The following is a 12,899-nucleotide window of genomic DNA, read 5'->3' on the forward strand; positions in this document are numbered from 1 at the left end:
TGCAGTTTTGCAGGCAAAAACTGTGAAAACTGACATAACGGGAACAAAATTAAATAAAGTTTTTGCAAGTTCCCTTTGCTGTTTGCAATGTTTGTATATTTTGGTTCAAAATCATGCAAACTGCAAAATCGTGGATTATACAAAAAAATAAAATAAAATCACAAATGCCCAGCAAAAAATGGGCAACAACCTGAATGATGTTTGCTGTTTTCCCCCGTTTTGCCATATTCGCCGTTTTCACAAAAAAAAGTGAATAATGAAAAATGGAGGAACTGTTTTAAGTTTAGAAATACACATAAATACATGTAAAAGAAAAGAATACAAAGTAACTAATTCTTCAACAAGAGACCTGTTTTACTTTCAGTGAGTACTTACCTGGAACTATGGTGTACAGTAAAATGTCACCTAAATATAAATATCTAATCACCCATGAGAGTTTAGACAAAAAAAATCCATATAAAGACATTTAATTATTTCAAAAAACAAGAACAAACAGTGAATAAAATTTGCAACAACTAACAGACCATACATAGCATATCTTATTTTTAACAAATTGTAATCAGTGCATGCAAGTAATATTGGAATGTGAACCTGCTCTATGCTATGATCTGTTGATAAAGCAACACTGTTTATACAAATGAATGACATCTTTACTTCCAAAAATAACTAAAGTTTACCAGGAAAAGGTGTTTAAAAAAATACATTAAAAAAGGCCTCAACAGAAATTATAGTACCTTGAGGTGCACAACTTAATTTTGTGTAACCACTTTAGGGTTACTTTTACTACGCCTGGTGCCCATAATTAGCTGAGATGGGCTACAGCACCCCTGCAACCCCTGTGGGGATAAACGGTTGAGAAAATGAATGAATGAATGAATATAGAAAATGCAATTCAGTGCAATGGCATAGTGCAGAAAATGAATCAATAACGGGCTTTCACTTGTATCACACTTTTCTAACTTCAAGGTATTCAAAGTGCTATTACACAATTTGAAGCGCCAACATTTTTAGCATGTGTACTTTAAATATTATCTTGTGAAAAGAACAATTCCATTTTCAAACTTGAACACAAACTGAGCACTAGAAGAGTAGTAGAAATCTCCCTGATGTTAAAAGTCACAGGAAAGGCATTACAGACATTAACATTTTTTTTTGAATTGGTAACTTATTTATCACACATCACTTATTCTCATTTTTTGGGGGGGAAGGTTAATGTTCCAACTGACATAAGCTCAAAAAGATCATGGATATACACACACAAAATAGCTTAGCTACATAAATTAAGTAAACATTAGATAGTGATGGTCTAAAAAAATAAAAAGGTACATGGTGCTGATGGAATACTTGAGTATTTGTTATCCATTTGTACCCAAAAGATCTTAAGCAAACATAAGTTCTCCTTATCAGTAGCAATTAAAAATAATGTTCCAGATTTATCTAGTTAAATGAATGAATGCAATTTAACTTTGACAAAGCATTTTGAATGTGAGTTAAAAATGTGAGGTAAAAAAAAAGTAATGGACAACCAGAAGATTGTCTGGTAAAGGAATGTGTTGATGTCAATAGAATAAAAAATATTTTTAAATTAAGGGTAAAAGGATGTTTATGGTCACTGGATAATTGGTCATATGATTAAAGTGCTGCACTGTATGCAAAAGAAATAAAAAATAAATTGCAATCTATCTATCTATCTAGATGTATATAAATATATATACATATACATATATATATATATATATATATATATATATATATATATATATATATATATATATATAAATATATATACATACATATATATATATATATATATATATATATATATATATATTCTTTTTTAATTTTTTTTTTAATACAAAAAAAGCATTACTTGCATGTTTGGATGATTTTTTAACGTATTTTTTTAGTTCGGAGGTTATCAAGGGCAAAAGGAGCAGTGAATGCCCCCTGTCAGGTCAGTGATGGTTCCCTCTCTTATGAGACTTTTAAGCACTCTGGTCTCCTCATTCACATTGTGCATCTTCTGCCATAGCATAGAACTCATGGGCAGCTGATCATAATAATGCAAGACAGCTCTTTCCTGGGACAGGTTGTAGCCAAAGCCTGCGAGGCTCACCTCGTCACACAGCAAACTTGCTAAATCCAGTGCAGAGACACCCAGGGTAGGTACATTCTGCAAAGTGACAATAACAGACTAAGCATTATACCTAGAATCAAGGTTTAAGGGATATTTATGTATTCATTGGTAGGTGCGCAGTCTGCTTGTTTCGATTTCTTCATTTGTTCTCATGTGATGTATCACATGGTACTCGGACGTTTCGTCGAAAGACGTTTGGTCCCCGGACGTTTGGTCGACCGGACGTTTGGTAGAACGGACGTTTGGTCGACCGGACGTTTGGTCGACCAAACGTCCGGGGACCCAACGTCCGGGGACCAAATGTCTTTCAACGAAACGTCCGGTCACGGTATCCCGGTTGACCAAAAGTCCGGGGACCAAACGCCTTTCGATGAAACGTCCGGTCACGGTATCACATTTACATGATACATTTGGGAGACAGACTGAATCCGATTACTTACATTTACTACTACTTACAGTATATTGCAAACACATGCAATGGTTAGAAAATAAAGATATGTTGGCTTTTAAATTATAATGAAAGTGTATTTACATTTCTTAAAGTATAGACGTCCAATTTTACTTTATGAATGATACATTCAGAAATTGTGTTACTCAATCCAACATATTTTGTGAACGGCAAGATTGCATGACTTGACTCACTTCAAATTTGGAAGTGATTTAACTTGAAATTCGTGATTTTTTTTAGGTAACTTAGGACTGTTGTTTTGTTTAACTACAGTAATAACCTCTTCATGCCACACAACTAGGTGGCAGTGCTACTCCTCACATGGATGAAACTGTGGCTTGGCTTTTTTTAAAAAATTGAAGTATTTGGGTAGATGGCATTTGCCAGATAAAACTTGAATGTAGCTTTTGTAATTATCTAGAAATGAACTAATTTGACAGGAAGTGATCTGCCCCCCCAAAAAAAACTTAACTCTGTTTTTCCAATGTTCATTTTGTTTTTATAGTTTATAGCCCAGAAGATCGTCGGCTGCTCTCTGCCCTCACTGGAAGACATTGCCAGCCCTCGTTACCTCAGCAGAGCCAGGAACATCATCGGGGACCCATACCACCCTGGTCACAATCTGTTCCAGCTGCTGCCCTCTGGCAGACGCTATAGGCCCCACAAAGTACGGACAAATAGCCTTAAGGACAATTTTTCCCCACATCCATCAGAACTCTAAACTTGCGGTAACACAACACACAATCCCTTCTGTGTAATAACTTCGGGGTGAGGTACAGACGCTCCCCTACTTACGAACATTCGAGTTACGAACAACGGTACATACGAACATGTCTGCAAATTGCGTTTATGTCGAAAAATGTTCTTAAGTTCGATTTTGTATTGCGCGCCTCTTTCCCGAGTAGTGCTTCTTTCCGCCGCTAATACCGACGCCTGGCGCTGTGAGAGCTCAGCTCACCCAGCATCCACCTTCCTCTGCCCAGTTCGTTGCAGTGCGGAAGTGCGTGAACGTATCTCCAGTGCGCAAAGAACCTTTTTCATTTTTATCATTAAATATCTCGTGCAACCACGCTCGGGGGGGTGATGCGATGTATCCATAATGGCAGAATGCCAAATTACGAGTCCGAAACTATCACTTATTTGGGTCTTTAGCCGGGAAAACACACCTTATAGAGAAGCACTACCAATTTTGTCATACACAGTTTCTGGGTGTGATGACAATTAGGCTTTTGTTGTTGATGATGATGATGATGACGACAGGGCCTATGTCCGATTATTATTATTAGTCTTATTGCTGACATTTTACCGAATGCAGAAACGCCTAATAAATAAAACGGTTAAACGCCCTGGTCTGTCTGTCTCCATTGAATATCTACAAATGAAATAATGTGTCATCTTTGAATTATGAAGTGCTTCATTGATTTAAAATCTCTTACCTGGTCCCAACCCCACAAACGGGTTGTTGGTGGGGAGAATTTGAGTAAATCCAATGCAGTCTCTTTGATGACAAGCGGATTTAAGACTCTGATCCTGTTGCGTTCAAGGGGGAGTTCTTTTGGAACATCATGCCAGAAGAATAACCAATCCCACAAAGGCTGTAAGACAAAGCAGACATACTTTATTTATTTTCATACCACAGAAGCATGTAGTAAACTTGGGGGGTTGATTTTTGGGAACGGCAGAGAAAAAGAAATCATATTAAGTCGCACTTTTGGTATAGTTTGGCTGAGCCAGAAAATTACACACGTGAAATTGATATGTTATATTGATTTTTTTAGGATGTAGGCTATCCCAAAAATGAAACAATGTTAGATAATTATTTTTACTTTAGTGTGTAATGGTTTTTCTTGGTTTTTAAACAATTTAAAAAAATCCCCTCAAAAGTGTTACTTATACATAAAACATATTTTTTCCCTTTTCATTGTGCATTCTTTGGCTGGCACTTCTAGACCAAAACATATGGTAATTGGTAATGTGTTAATATTAGATATATATGATTTTAGCAAACTGTCATCGGGGCATGAATTCCTGCCCTTTTATAAAAGTATGATTTAGAAAACTATATTCTACTTTTTGTCCTACAATGAAGGAAGAAGCCTCAAGCAATCCAAAATATTTCTTCTCACTTGTTTGACAAGTTCAAATTAATTCCTGTTAGGTGGATGTGAGAAAAAAATTTGAACCCTTGATAAAGGTATTGCTTAACCTTCTGTCCCACATATTACATTGAAGTATTGTGTTGACTCAGAACAGCACTGACATGTATTAGCAAAAAAAACATACGTAAAAAAATCAGTCCTCACCACTGCGAGCTTATTTATCATTGTGGAGATCCAGTTGACATCCACACCTTTATACACCACAGCTACGAAGACTGTTGCTGGGTCGGTGTCAAGCCAGGGAAAGGGTGTACCTTCTGGATAACTCATCCTGATGCTGGTTCGATTTCCAACGTCAGCAATGTACTCTCCTAAGGGACCCCTGTTCAATCTGGTTGAGCAGGGACACAAGCAGAGGAAAGGATATGTATACATATCGGTCATGATGACAATCATTTCAGTCACACAGTAAGTATTTTTTTAAATAGCTGTGAAGATAACTGCACTTTTTTAACTCAATTGATTTTTTTTATCGTGATAACATTTTTCATTCATACTGGCGCAGGCCAGTTTGAGGGTTTTTTTCTTCCAGTGATGGAAATGAGCAGCGGCACCAGCAAGTACACAAAAAAAAAATCTTCTAATTTTCGCAAATGGAAAGAGGCACATGCTGTCCAAGTAAAAAAAATCCACTTAACAAAAGAAATCTGGTGGAAATAGGCTTCTTGTTTTGTCGAGAAAAAAAAGTTTTCTTTTTTGTGGTAGGAATGCTCAACGAGCTGGCATCATTACTAACAGGATAAAAAGAAGTGCTTCAACTTGGTACACAATTTGAAGACAAACTTATTCATCTTTTATAGCCAACAAATCCCTATGTAAACAACAAACTTCGGGAATAATGTCTTTCAATTATTATACCTACCTTATAATGGTGTCAAAACGATCGATTAAAGGTCCGAGCTGCAGGCCTTTCAGAATGCCTCCATTTCCAACAACCACACATCGCTGACATTTATCGGGATCCTTTTTAAACTGTGGTACTTCATTGGGCTCTGGTAACTTAAAAATAAAGAAAATTAGCAACACTAAAATATTCACAAGTCATTCATTAAAGATATCAGTGTTGCAGTATTGGACAGTGTTATGTTGTTAATAACTAACTACTCAAGGCTTTTCCTGAATCAGTAAGCATAAAACAGTGAGGAGACACAGATGGCCTATATGTGAAATTAAATGAGTGAATGAATACAAAGTAGGAATTATTTGAAATCTATGGATATAAAACAGAGATTACCTGCTGAAGCAGTGCAGGAATTTTTCCCTTAAGACCCCTAAACCCAAAGGGAGGTGGATACTGGTAGAGGTTCTCTGGAAGTGGTGTGTTTTTCCATAAGAATGGTTGGGTCATCTGACTGGAAGTAGAGAGTTGAGCCAGGAAACCCAGCCTGGTGCTTCCGCGGTGACATTCACGACCCAAAACTTTGTGGACATGTTGGTGTACTCGCTACAAAACAGTAAAAAGCAATAAAAAAATGTCATAACTTGGTAAAAATCTGATTCTGCAAACAATAATGTTAATAGTGGTTGCAATTGCAGTGTTGCATTTTGCTGAGGGGTTTTCCTTGTTTCTGAAGAACTATAGTTTCCAATGGATCTAACACAGACAGTTTAACCCAGGGGTCAGGAACCTTTTTGACAGAGAGAGCCATAAACAATTCCTATTTTTAAATTGTATTTCTTTGAATTACTCAGAATTTTAGCGTAAAAATGTGAAAATGAGATGTGACTTTTTGGGGTCATTTTACCACTTTTAAAGTACTAAATGAATTGTTTTGACAGCACGGTTGCGCAGTTGCTAACCAATGAAAATATGCATGCAGAAAAATCTAATAAAAATATAATTAAAAAAAAAATGATTAAAGTTAGAGGTACTGTCATCGCCATAGTGCCGACGTGACGCTCCTATTGGTGCATTCGGGACTCGGCTCTGTCACCAGCGGTTTAAATATATATTTTACCTCACAGGTTAGCGAAGAGCCACATGCACCCATCAGAAGAGCCACATATGGCTCCCGAGCCATAGGTTCCCTACCCCTGGTTTAACCAATGAGATTTCTGCAGAAAACAAGAAGCACCTCACTGCAATCCACTGATTGCACAACCAGAATGGTGAAAACGTGCCCTCTCTATAGGTTGGAATAAAAACCCGCGCCCACTGCGGCCCTTTGTAGAATAGTTTGCCCACCCCTGGCCTAGAAGTATAAGGTCGTTTTTTTGTTTCACACTCTTCTTATCTTGGAATGAATGTGTTCATTGTATTTATTTTTTTACAGGGTTAAATAGCTGCACATGATGTGTAATAATAACAAGCAGAAAATAAAGTAGGGCGGTGCAGCAGATTGACTGGTTAGCACGTCATCCTCAAAGATCTGAGAGCCACCCCTGTACTAGTTCATTCACATGACGCACTAGTTTGTTCACATGAAGTAATCGTTTGTTGATACAAAGTGGAAGGTCATGTGCACAAACTATTTAAATGTGCACATAAGATTTTTTTTTGAATTCATGTAATGTCTGGGGCTCCATAGGAAAGCACATTTGAATTGAATTGAATGCTATTATTGTCATTATACAAGTATAATGAGATCTAAAGCTTCACCACAAAGTGCACGAATAACATCAACAAACAGACAAACATATAATCAATAAGTACGTTTTAGTGGGGGTAAAAATAAATAAATAACTAGATAAATAAAATAAAAAAATACGGAAATAAATAAATACGTTTTTTTTTTTAATTAAAATAAATACGGAAATAAATTAAAATAAATAAATAAATAAAAATAAAAATAAAGATAAAAAAATAAATAAATAAACAATACATTTAAAAAATATATATATATATTTTTTAAATAAAATCAATAAATGCTAGGCGCTTGCTGAATATCAGAACATAATAACTACTGCACTTCCTGGGCCACCCAATGGTTCTTTTGCCTGACTTCAGTGCAGGCATCCGGGTGATTGAGTGTAAATTGTTGTCTTTTTTTATGTGTGCCCTATGGCTGACTGCCAACCAGTCTAAGGCCTGTGAGCCTTACAAGGATAAGTGGTGTTGAAAATGAATAAATATAATGCACTGGCTGTTTTATTTTTAAGAAATTAAAGTGTAGGAGCAACAGAAAATCTGCTTCATCCCAGGCTCATTTTTTTCCACAATGTATAATAAAAACATTGGGTAAATGTGCACCATACTTACGCAGAAAAAAAAATCATCTCACCTTTTTATAATCTGGACTGACATGCCAATCCAGAGGTTGAAATCTTTCAGTTTCAGACCAAGATGTAATAAACATCAGAAAGAGCACACAGAAGATTCCTCCCAACAGAAATGCACATCTAGACCTTCAAAAAGAGACAAATACAAACAATTTCTTTTTAGCCAAGCGAGAATAACTTAAAGGTAAAAATGTAATGAATACACTACTAAAAACTATACACACAACCCTGTAATAAGCACGCTAATGAAAGTAGACTTGAATTTGAAATGCTTCCCAAGCAAATCAGTTTCGCAACCTTGTCAAACTGTCAAACAAATACAACTGATAACACTTGAGATGGAAACAGCGGAACTGGTTGAAGAAGTTTTCTTGGAATTCTTACAGACGTTGATAATACGTTACTTGAATTACCAGGACGTGAATAAACTTTCAAAGCTTCTGCTGTTTCTTTGTGTGAAATTAACAACGCAGACTAACACACCCATATTCCGTTTTACTGTAGCTTACCTGACCACATTCCAGATCTGTATACCATAAATAATAGGGGAAAAGGAACTACCTGTGGTTGTTCACTGTCAAAAACTGTTTCAACTACGTAATTAAGTGTAGCCTGGGATATGTGGCAGGCACCCCTGCGACCCACATGAGGATAAGCGGCTTGGAAAATGAATGAATGGTGTGGATCCATACAATGAAACTATTAACCTGGATCAATGTGCAAGTCTCTAAAATAAGAAAAGCTTTCATTCATCTGAACTCTTTCAGTGTCATTGCCAATCAGAGACCCACAATCAATGCATCGCATTTTCATCCTTGTTCTCTGAATTTGAATTAGTTTATTAATAATAGACGTCCATTCCCTATAAACCGGGAGGGCTGGCAGCAAATGAACATTAGTTAATAATTCCACCCAGTTCAAATGGATTAGAAGTCTATTCCTATCATTGGGAATCAATAAGTTAATAGAAGCAAAGAATAGAAATTGAAGCATGACAGACTGGCGCGGGTGGTTAGCGCGTCGGCCTAACAGCTTTGGGGTCCTGGGTTCAAATCCAGGTCAGTCCACCTATGTGGAGTTTGCATGTTCTCCCCGGGCCTGCGTGGGTTTCCTCCGGGTACTCCGGTTTCCTCCCACATTCCAAAAACATGCACGGTAGGCAGATTGGACACTCTAAATTGCCCCTAGGTACGGGTGTGTGTGCATGGTTGTCTGTCTCCTTGTGCCCTGCGATTGGCTGGCCTCTGGCCCGAAGTCAGCTGGGATAGGCTCCAGCACATAAATAACTAACCTAATGAGGATAAAGCGGTTCAGAAAATGAGATGATATATATATACATATATACAGTGGTACCTTGACATACGGGCACCCCGACATACGAGCATTTCGAGATACGAGTAAAATTTCGAGCAAAAAATTATCTCTAGATACGAGAAAAATTTTGAGCAAATAATTATCTCTAGATACGAGAAAAATTTCGAGCAAATAATTATCTCTAGATACGAGAAAAATTACGAGATACGAGAAAGCCAGGTGGCCAAGACATGAGAGGCTGTTTATCATTGTAGCTCACTGTCTTTTTTGCCGCATCTCTTTCGTGTGTAACAGATATCTATGAGCACTGGGCGGAGCGTTGCATTTTTTTCAGTGTTTTTTCCGTCACTCAGCGCGGATGGCGGAGCGATCGCTACGAGCAGTATATATTACTTCTCGTTTGCTGCTCATAAGAACATCAGGGGCACTGGCTCTCTCCCGCAACTCTCTCATGTAATGTCTCTGGTCGCAACTACCTCTTTGTAATGTCTCTGGTCGCAACTCCCTCTTTGTAATGTCTCTGCGAGCACTGCATTTTTTTCAGTGTTTTTCCCCCCTTAGCCTGTTAGCTCTCTTTGGCGGAGCGATCACAACTTCTCGTTGGCAAGTGGCCGTGCGTTATCCTATTGTGAGGACATTTGTGTGCATCATTTTCGGAATATTTTGAAGGGAATACAAACTCAAATAACCCTTGACATTGACTGAAAGTCAGTGTGGAAGCGGGGCAAACAGAGCCAACCCGGCCGGGAGAAATTTATAAAAATGTAAAACAAAACTAAAATTAAGTTTAGTGTAAGGTTAGATTTTATATATATATATGTGTGTATGTATATATATATATATATATATATATATATATATAAATATATATATATATATATATATATACACACACATACATATATATATATATGTCCATCGCTGTCTTTTCCCGAGGAAATCACCCCCCTGGCCTGGTGGTAATGTCTCAAAACATCCAGTATTTGTATTCAGTCAATAAATGCTGCTAGGAAGTGGATTTCACCTCATTTTAGTGCATTTTTTGTCATTTCACGTATGGACGTATCGACGTTCATCGCTGTCTTTTTACCGGGGAAATGATACTCCGGGCCCGGTTCTGATGTCTAAAAAGCTCCAGTATTTGTATTTAATCAATAAATGCTGTTTTCGGCTGGATTTTACCCCATTTTCGGGCAATGTTTGCCCGTACGCCATTGACGTTTATCGCTGTCTTTTCCCGGGAAAAATCGCCCCCCTGGCCTGGTTTTAATGTCTGAAAAGCTCCAGTATTTGTATTTAATCATGAAATGCTGCTAGGAAGTGGATTTTACCCCATTTTTGTGCATTGATGTATTGATTATTTTTTATGTGTCGCAGCTCTAGCTGCAGTAGAGGTTTTATAGCCATAAAATAGTTTTTGAGGGTTGGATTGATACATTGAAGGCGCTGCGAGAAAATTCACCGACTGCCACTGATATAGTATATATATAGACATAGACATAAATATCGCTGATTAAGAGAACATTTTAAATGTAAACAAGAATGACAAGACTGGGTGAGTATTTTCGATGATCGGTATACAATAAAGTTGTCTTACATTTCGCGACCATCATTAAAGAGTCTGACAGATGCTTACCTGTGTTTCGGGAGCCTCATGTTCACGGGATTCACATCATAGTAAGACCTGCTCTGCTTTCTCCGATGAGGGAAGGATCTTGTACTGGAAATCCAAGAAAACAAGAAAAAAACCTGCATTGTTATTATTTTTTTTAACCAATTTTGCATGTTTCCGAATGTACCAATGTCACCTAAATTACATGGGAAATGCAAATGAATACTTTTACATGCAAACAATGCAAAACATTTTTGACAAATGAAAAGGTCATGCTTACATGTAGAGATGTGGGGTGAGACGGTGATTATTAAAATTAAATAAAAAAAGTCCGCCAAGGAGACGTCTACCGCCTTTCGCCCTTCGAAGGGGAGAGGTTATGGGTGTTCCCCAAAACTGACGGTGGTTTCGTCTGATTTTTTTTCCGGTGTAGATTTCGACAACGAAGATAAATTCGAGTCAAACTAAGGCCAGTCGTGCGTCGTCTCCGCAGTCGGACTCCACCCTCCAGATTACGTTACAACGAAAACTCGTCCAGATCACGCGAGACTATCTTCTACTCTTTAAATCTCATTATAGTTGTATAATGACAATAAAAGCATTCAATTCACTTCGTAGTCGTTAAACACTTGCTATTACAGATACATAGCGGTCAATAATGATGAATTACTCTTGTTTTGGTTTTTGTTTTACAAATTACATTTTGATGAATGAAAATATTTAATAATAATAATAATCGGACATAGGCCCTGTCGTCATTATCAACAACACAAAAAGCCTACTTGTCATCACACGCAGAAACTGCGTGTGACAAAATTGGTGTTATTTGAATTAATTATTTGAACCTCTTCAAATCAAATCAAAAGCCTTTAAGTCATTTGAATGAGAGGTTAGGACGACGTGAAAAATAAATGAAAATTTAAGTCAGATTTGTGCATATTCTCGTGACATTTAAGATGTCTTATTCATAGATATTAATCACTATTTCTACATCATTTATGTGTAGTAGACATGCACCTGCTTATTGCAGGTGTGATACTACTCTGTGCCAATAGCGAGCATTTATGTTGGTCACACTGGTCTGTGTGGTCAGGGAGGTTGTCTGTATGCCGACATATGACAAATTAGAGGAAACATTGCATGGAATAGGATCCAGCACCCCCTGCGACCCTTTTGAGGATAAGCAGTTCAAAAAATCGTGTAAATGCGGCTGACAGAATTCTCTCAAATTTGAATGTTTACAACTTAACAGGTATGCATTTACCACCACTGTACTGAAGACTATGATATATTTTAATCATATAATCTAATGAAGACTATGACATTTTAAATCATATATTTTCCTACCGGTCAACCTCTGCCGATAACTGCCCTTATAAATGATTATGATTCCCCTTACAAACCCCCCACAAACCTTACAAACACCGTACGAGTCGTACGGTGTTTGTAAGGTTTTGGGGGGGTTTGTAAGGGGAATCAATAATCATTTATAAGGGCAGTTATCGGCAGAGGTTGACAGGTATGTATTTTATTACAGCTGATCATTACAATAAAACACAAGGCTTTATTTTTATATATTACTACTGTATGATTAAACACTTGTTTTCAGGTTGATGACCACACAAACAGAATGTTCCCTTATATCAATGCTTGCACAATGATTAAAGACTTTCAGTATGAGATATTCTTTTGAGGTTGATTACAGACAGCTTCACCCAAGGCCAACTGATAAGGAGGCGAGCGGAGTGGACACCCAAGGCGAGCGGTGATACGGAGGCACGTGGACGGAGAGTGGAAAATCCCTAAGAGGATGGCACCCTTCAAGACAGTCGTGGCTCAGTCAACATCATACCTTTAATCAGCTAATTATTCATATTTGTATTATTATAACTGGGCAAACTCGGGTTTGGGCGTTGTCTCTCTCTTCCTCCACTGGGCAGAGACACAAAGGTGGTTTATGTTAGGGGGGAGCTCTGTATAGATATATTTGTCAGGAATAAATCATCTGTG

General features: G+C 37.4%; 1 protein-coding gene across 1 annotated transcript; it reads right to left on the reverse strand.

Moving 5' to 3' along the window:
• Positions 1 to 451: 451 nt before the first annotated feature.
• Positions 452 to 11,398, reverse strand: st3gal5 (ST3 beta-galactoside alpha-2,3-sialyltransferase 5). Its single transcript, XM_077608846.1, has 8 exons — positions 11,170 to 11,398; positions 10,914 to 10,997; positions 7,966 to 8,089; positions 5,979 to 6,188; positions 5,607 to 5,743; positions 4,889 to 5,075; positions 4,022 to 4,180; positions 452 to 2,173 (listed from the first exon to the last, which is right to left on the reverse strand). The coding sequence occupies exons 2-8, from the start codon at positions 10,931 to 10,933 to the stop codon at positions 1,919 to 1,921; spliced, it is 1,092 nt and encodes a 363-aa protein (XP_077464972.1). The 5' UTR covers positions 10,934 to 10,997; positions 11,170 to 11,398; the 3' UTR covers positions 452 to 1,918.
• Between the last annotated feature and the right edge of the window lie 1,501 nt (positions 11,399 to 12,899).

This window comes from Stigmatopora argus, chromosome 9, assembly GCF_051989625.1.
Source record: "Stigmatopora argus isolate UIUO_Sarg chromosome 9, RoL_Sarg_1.0, whole genome shotgun sequence".
NCBI classification, from domain to species: domain Eukaryota; kingdom Metazoa; phylum Chordata; class Actinopteri; order Syngnathiformes; family Syngnathidae; genus Stigmatopora; species Stigmatopora argus.

Bases quoted from the DNA above. Each gene is read 5' to 3' on its own strand.
- st3gal5 (XM_077608846.1), bottom strand. From the start codon at position 10,933: ATGAGGCTCCCGAAACACAG. The intron at 8,090-10,913 runs GTAAGCATCTGT...CTCTTTTTGAAG, and splicing joins ATGAGGCTCCCGAAACACAG to GTCTAGATGTGCATTTCTGT. The intron at 6,189-7,965 runs GTGAGATGATTT...ACTGTTTTGTAG, and splicing joins TCAGTCCAGATTATAAAAAG to CGAGTACACCAACATGTCCA.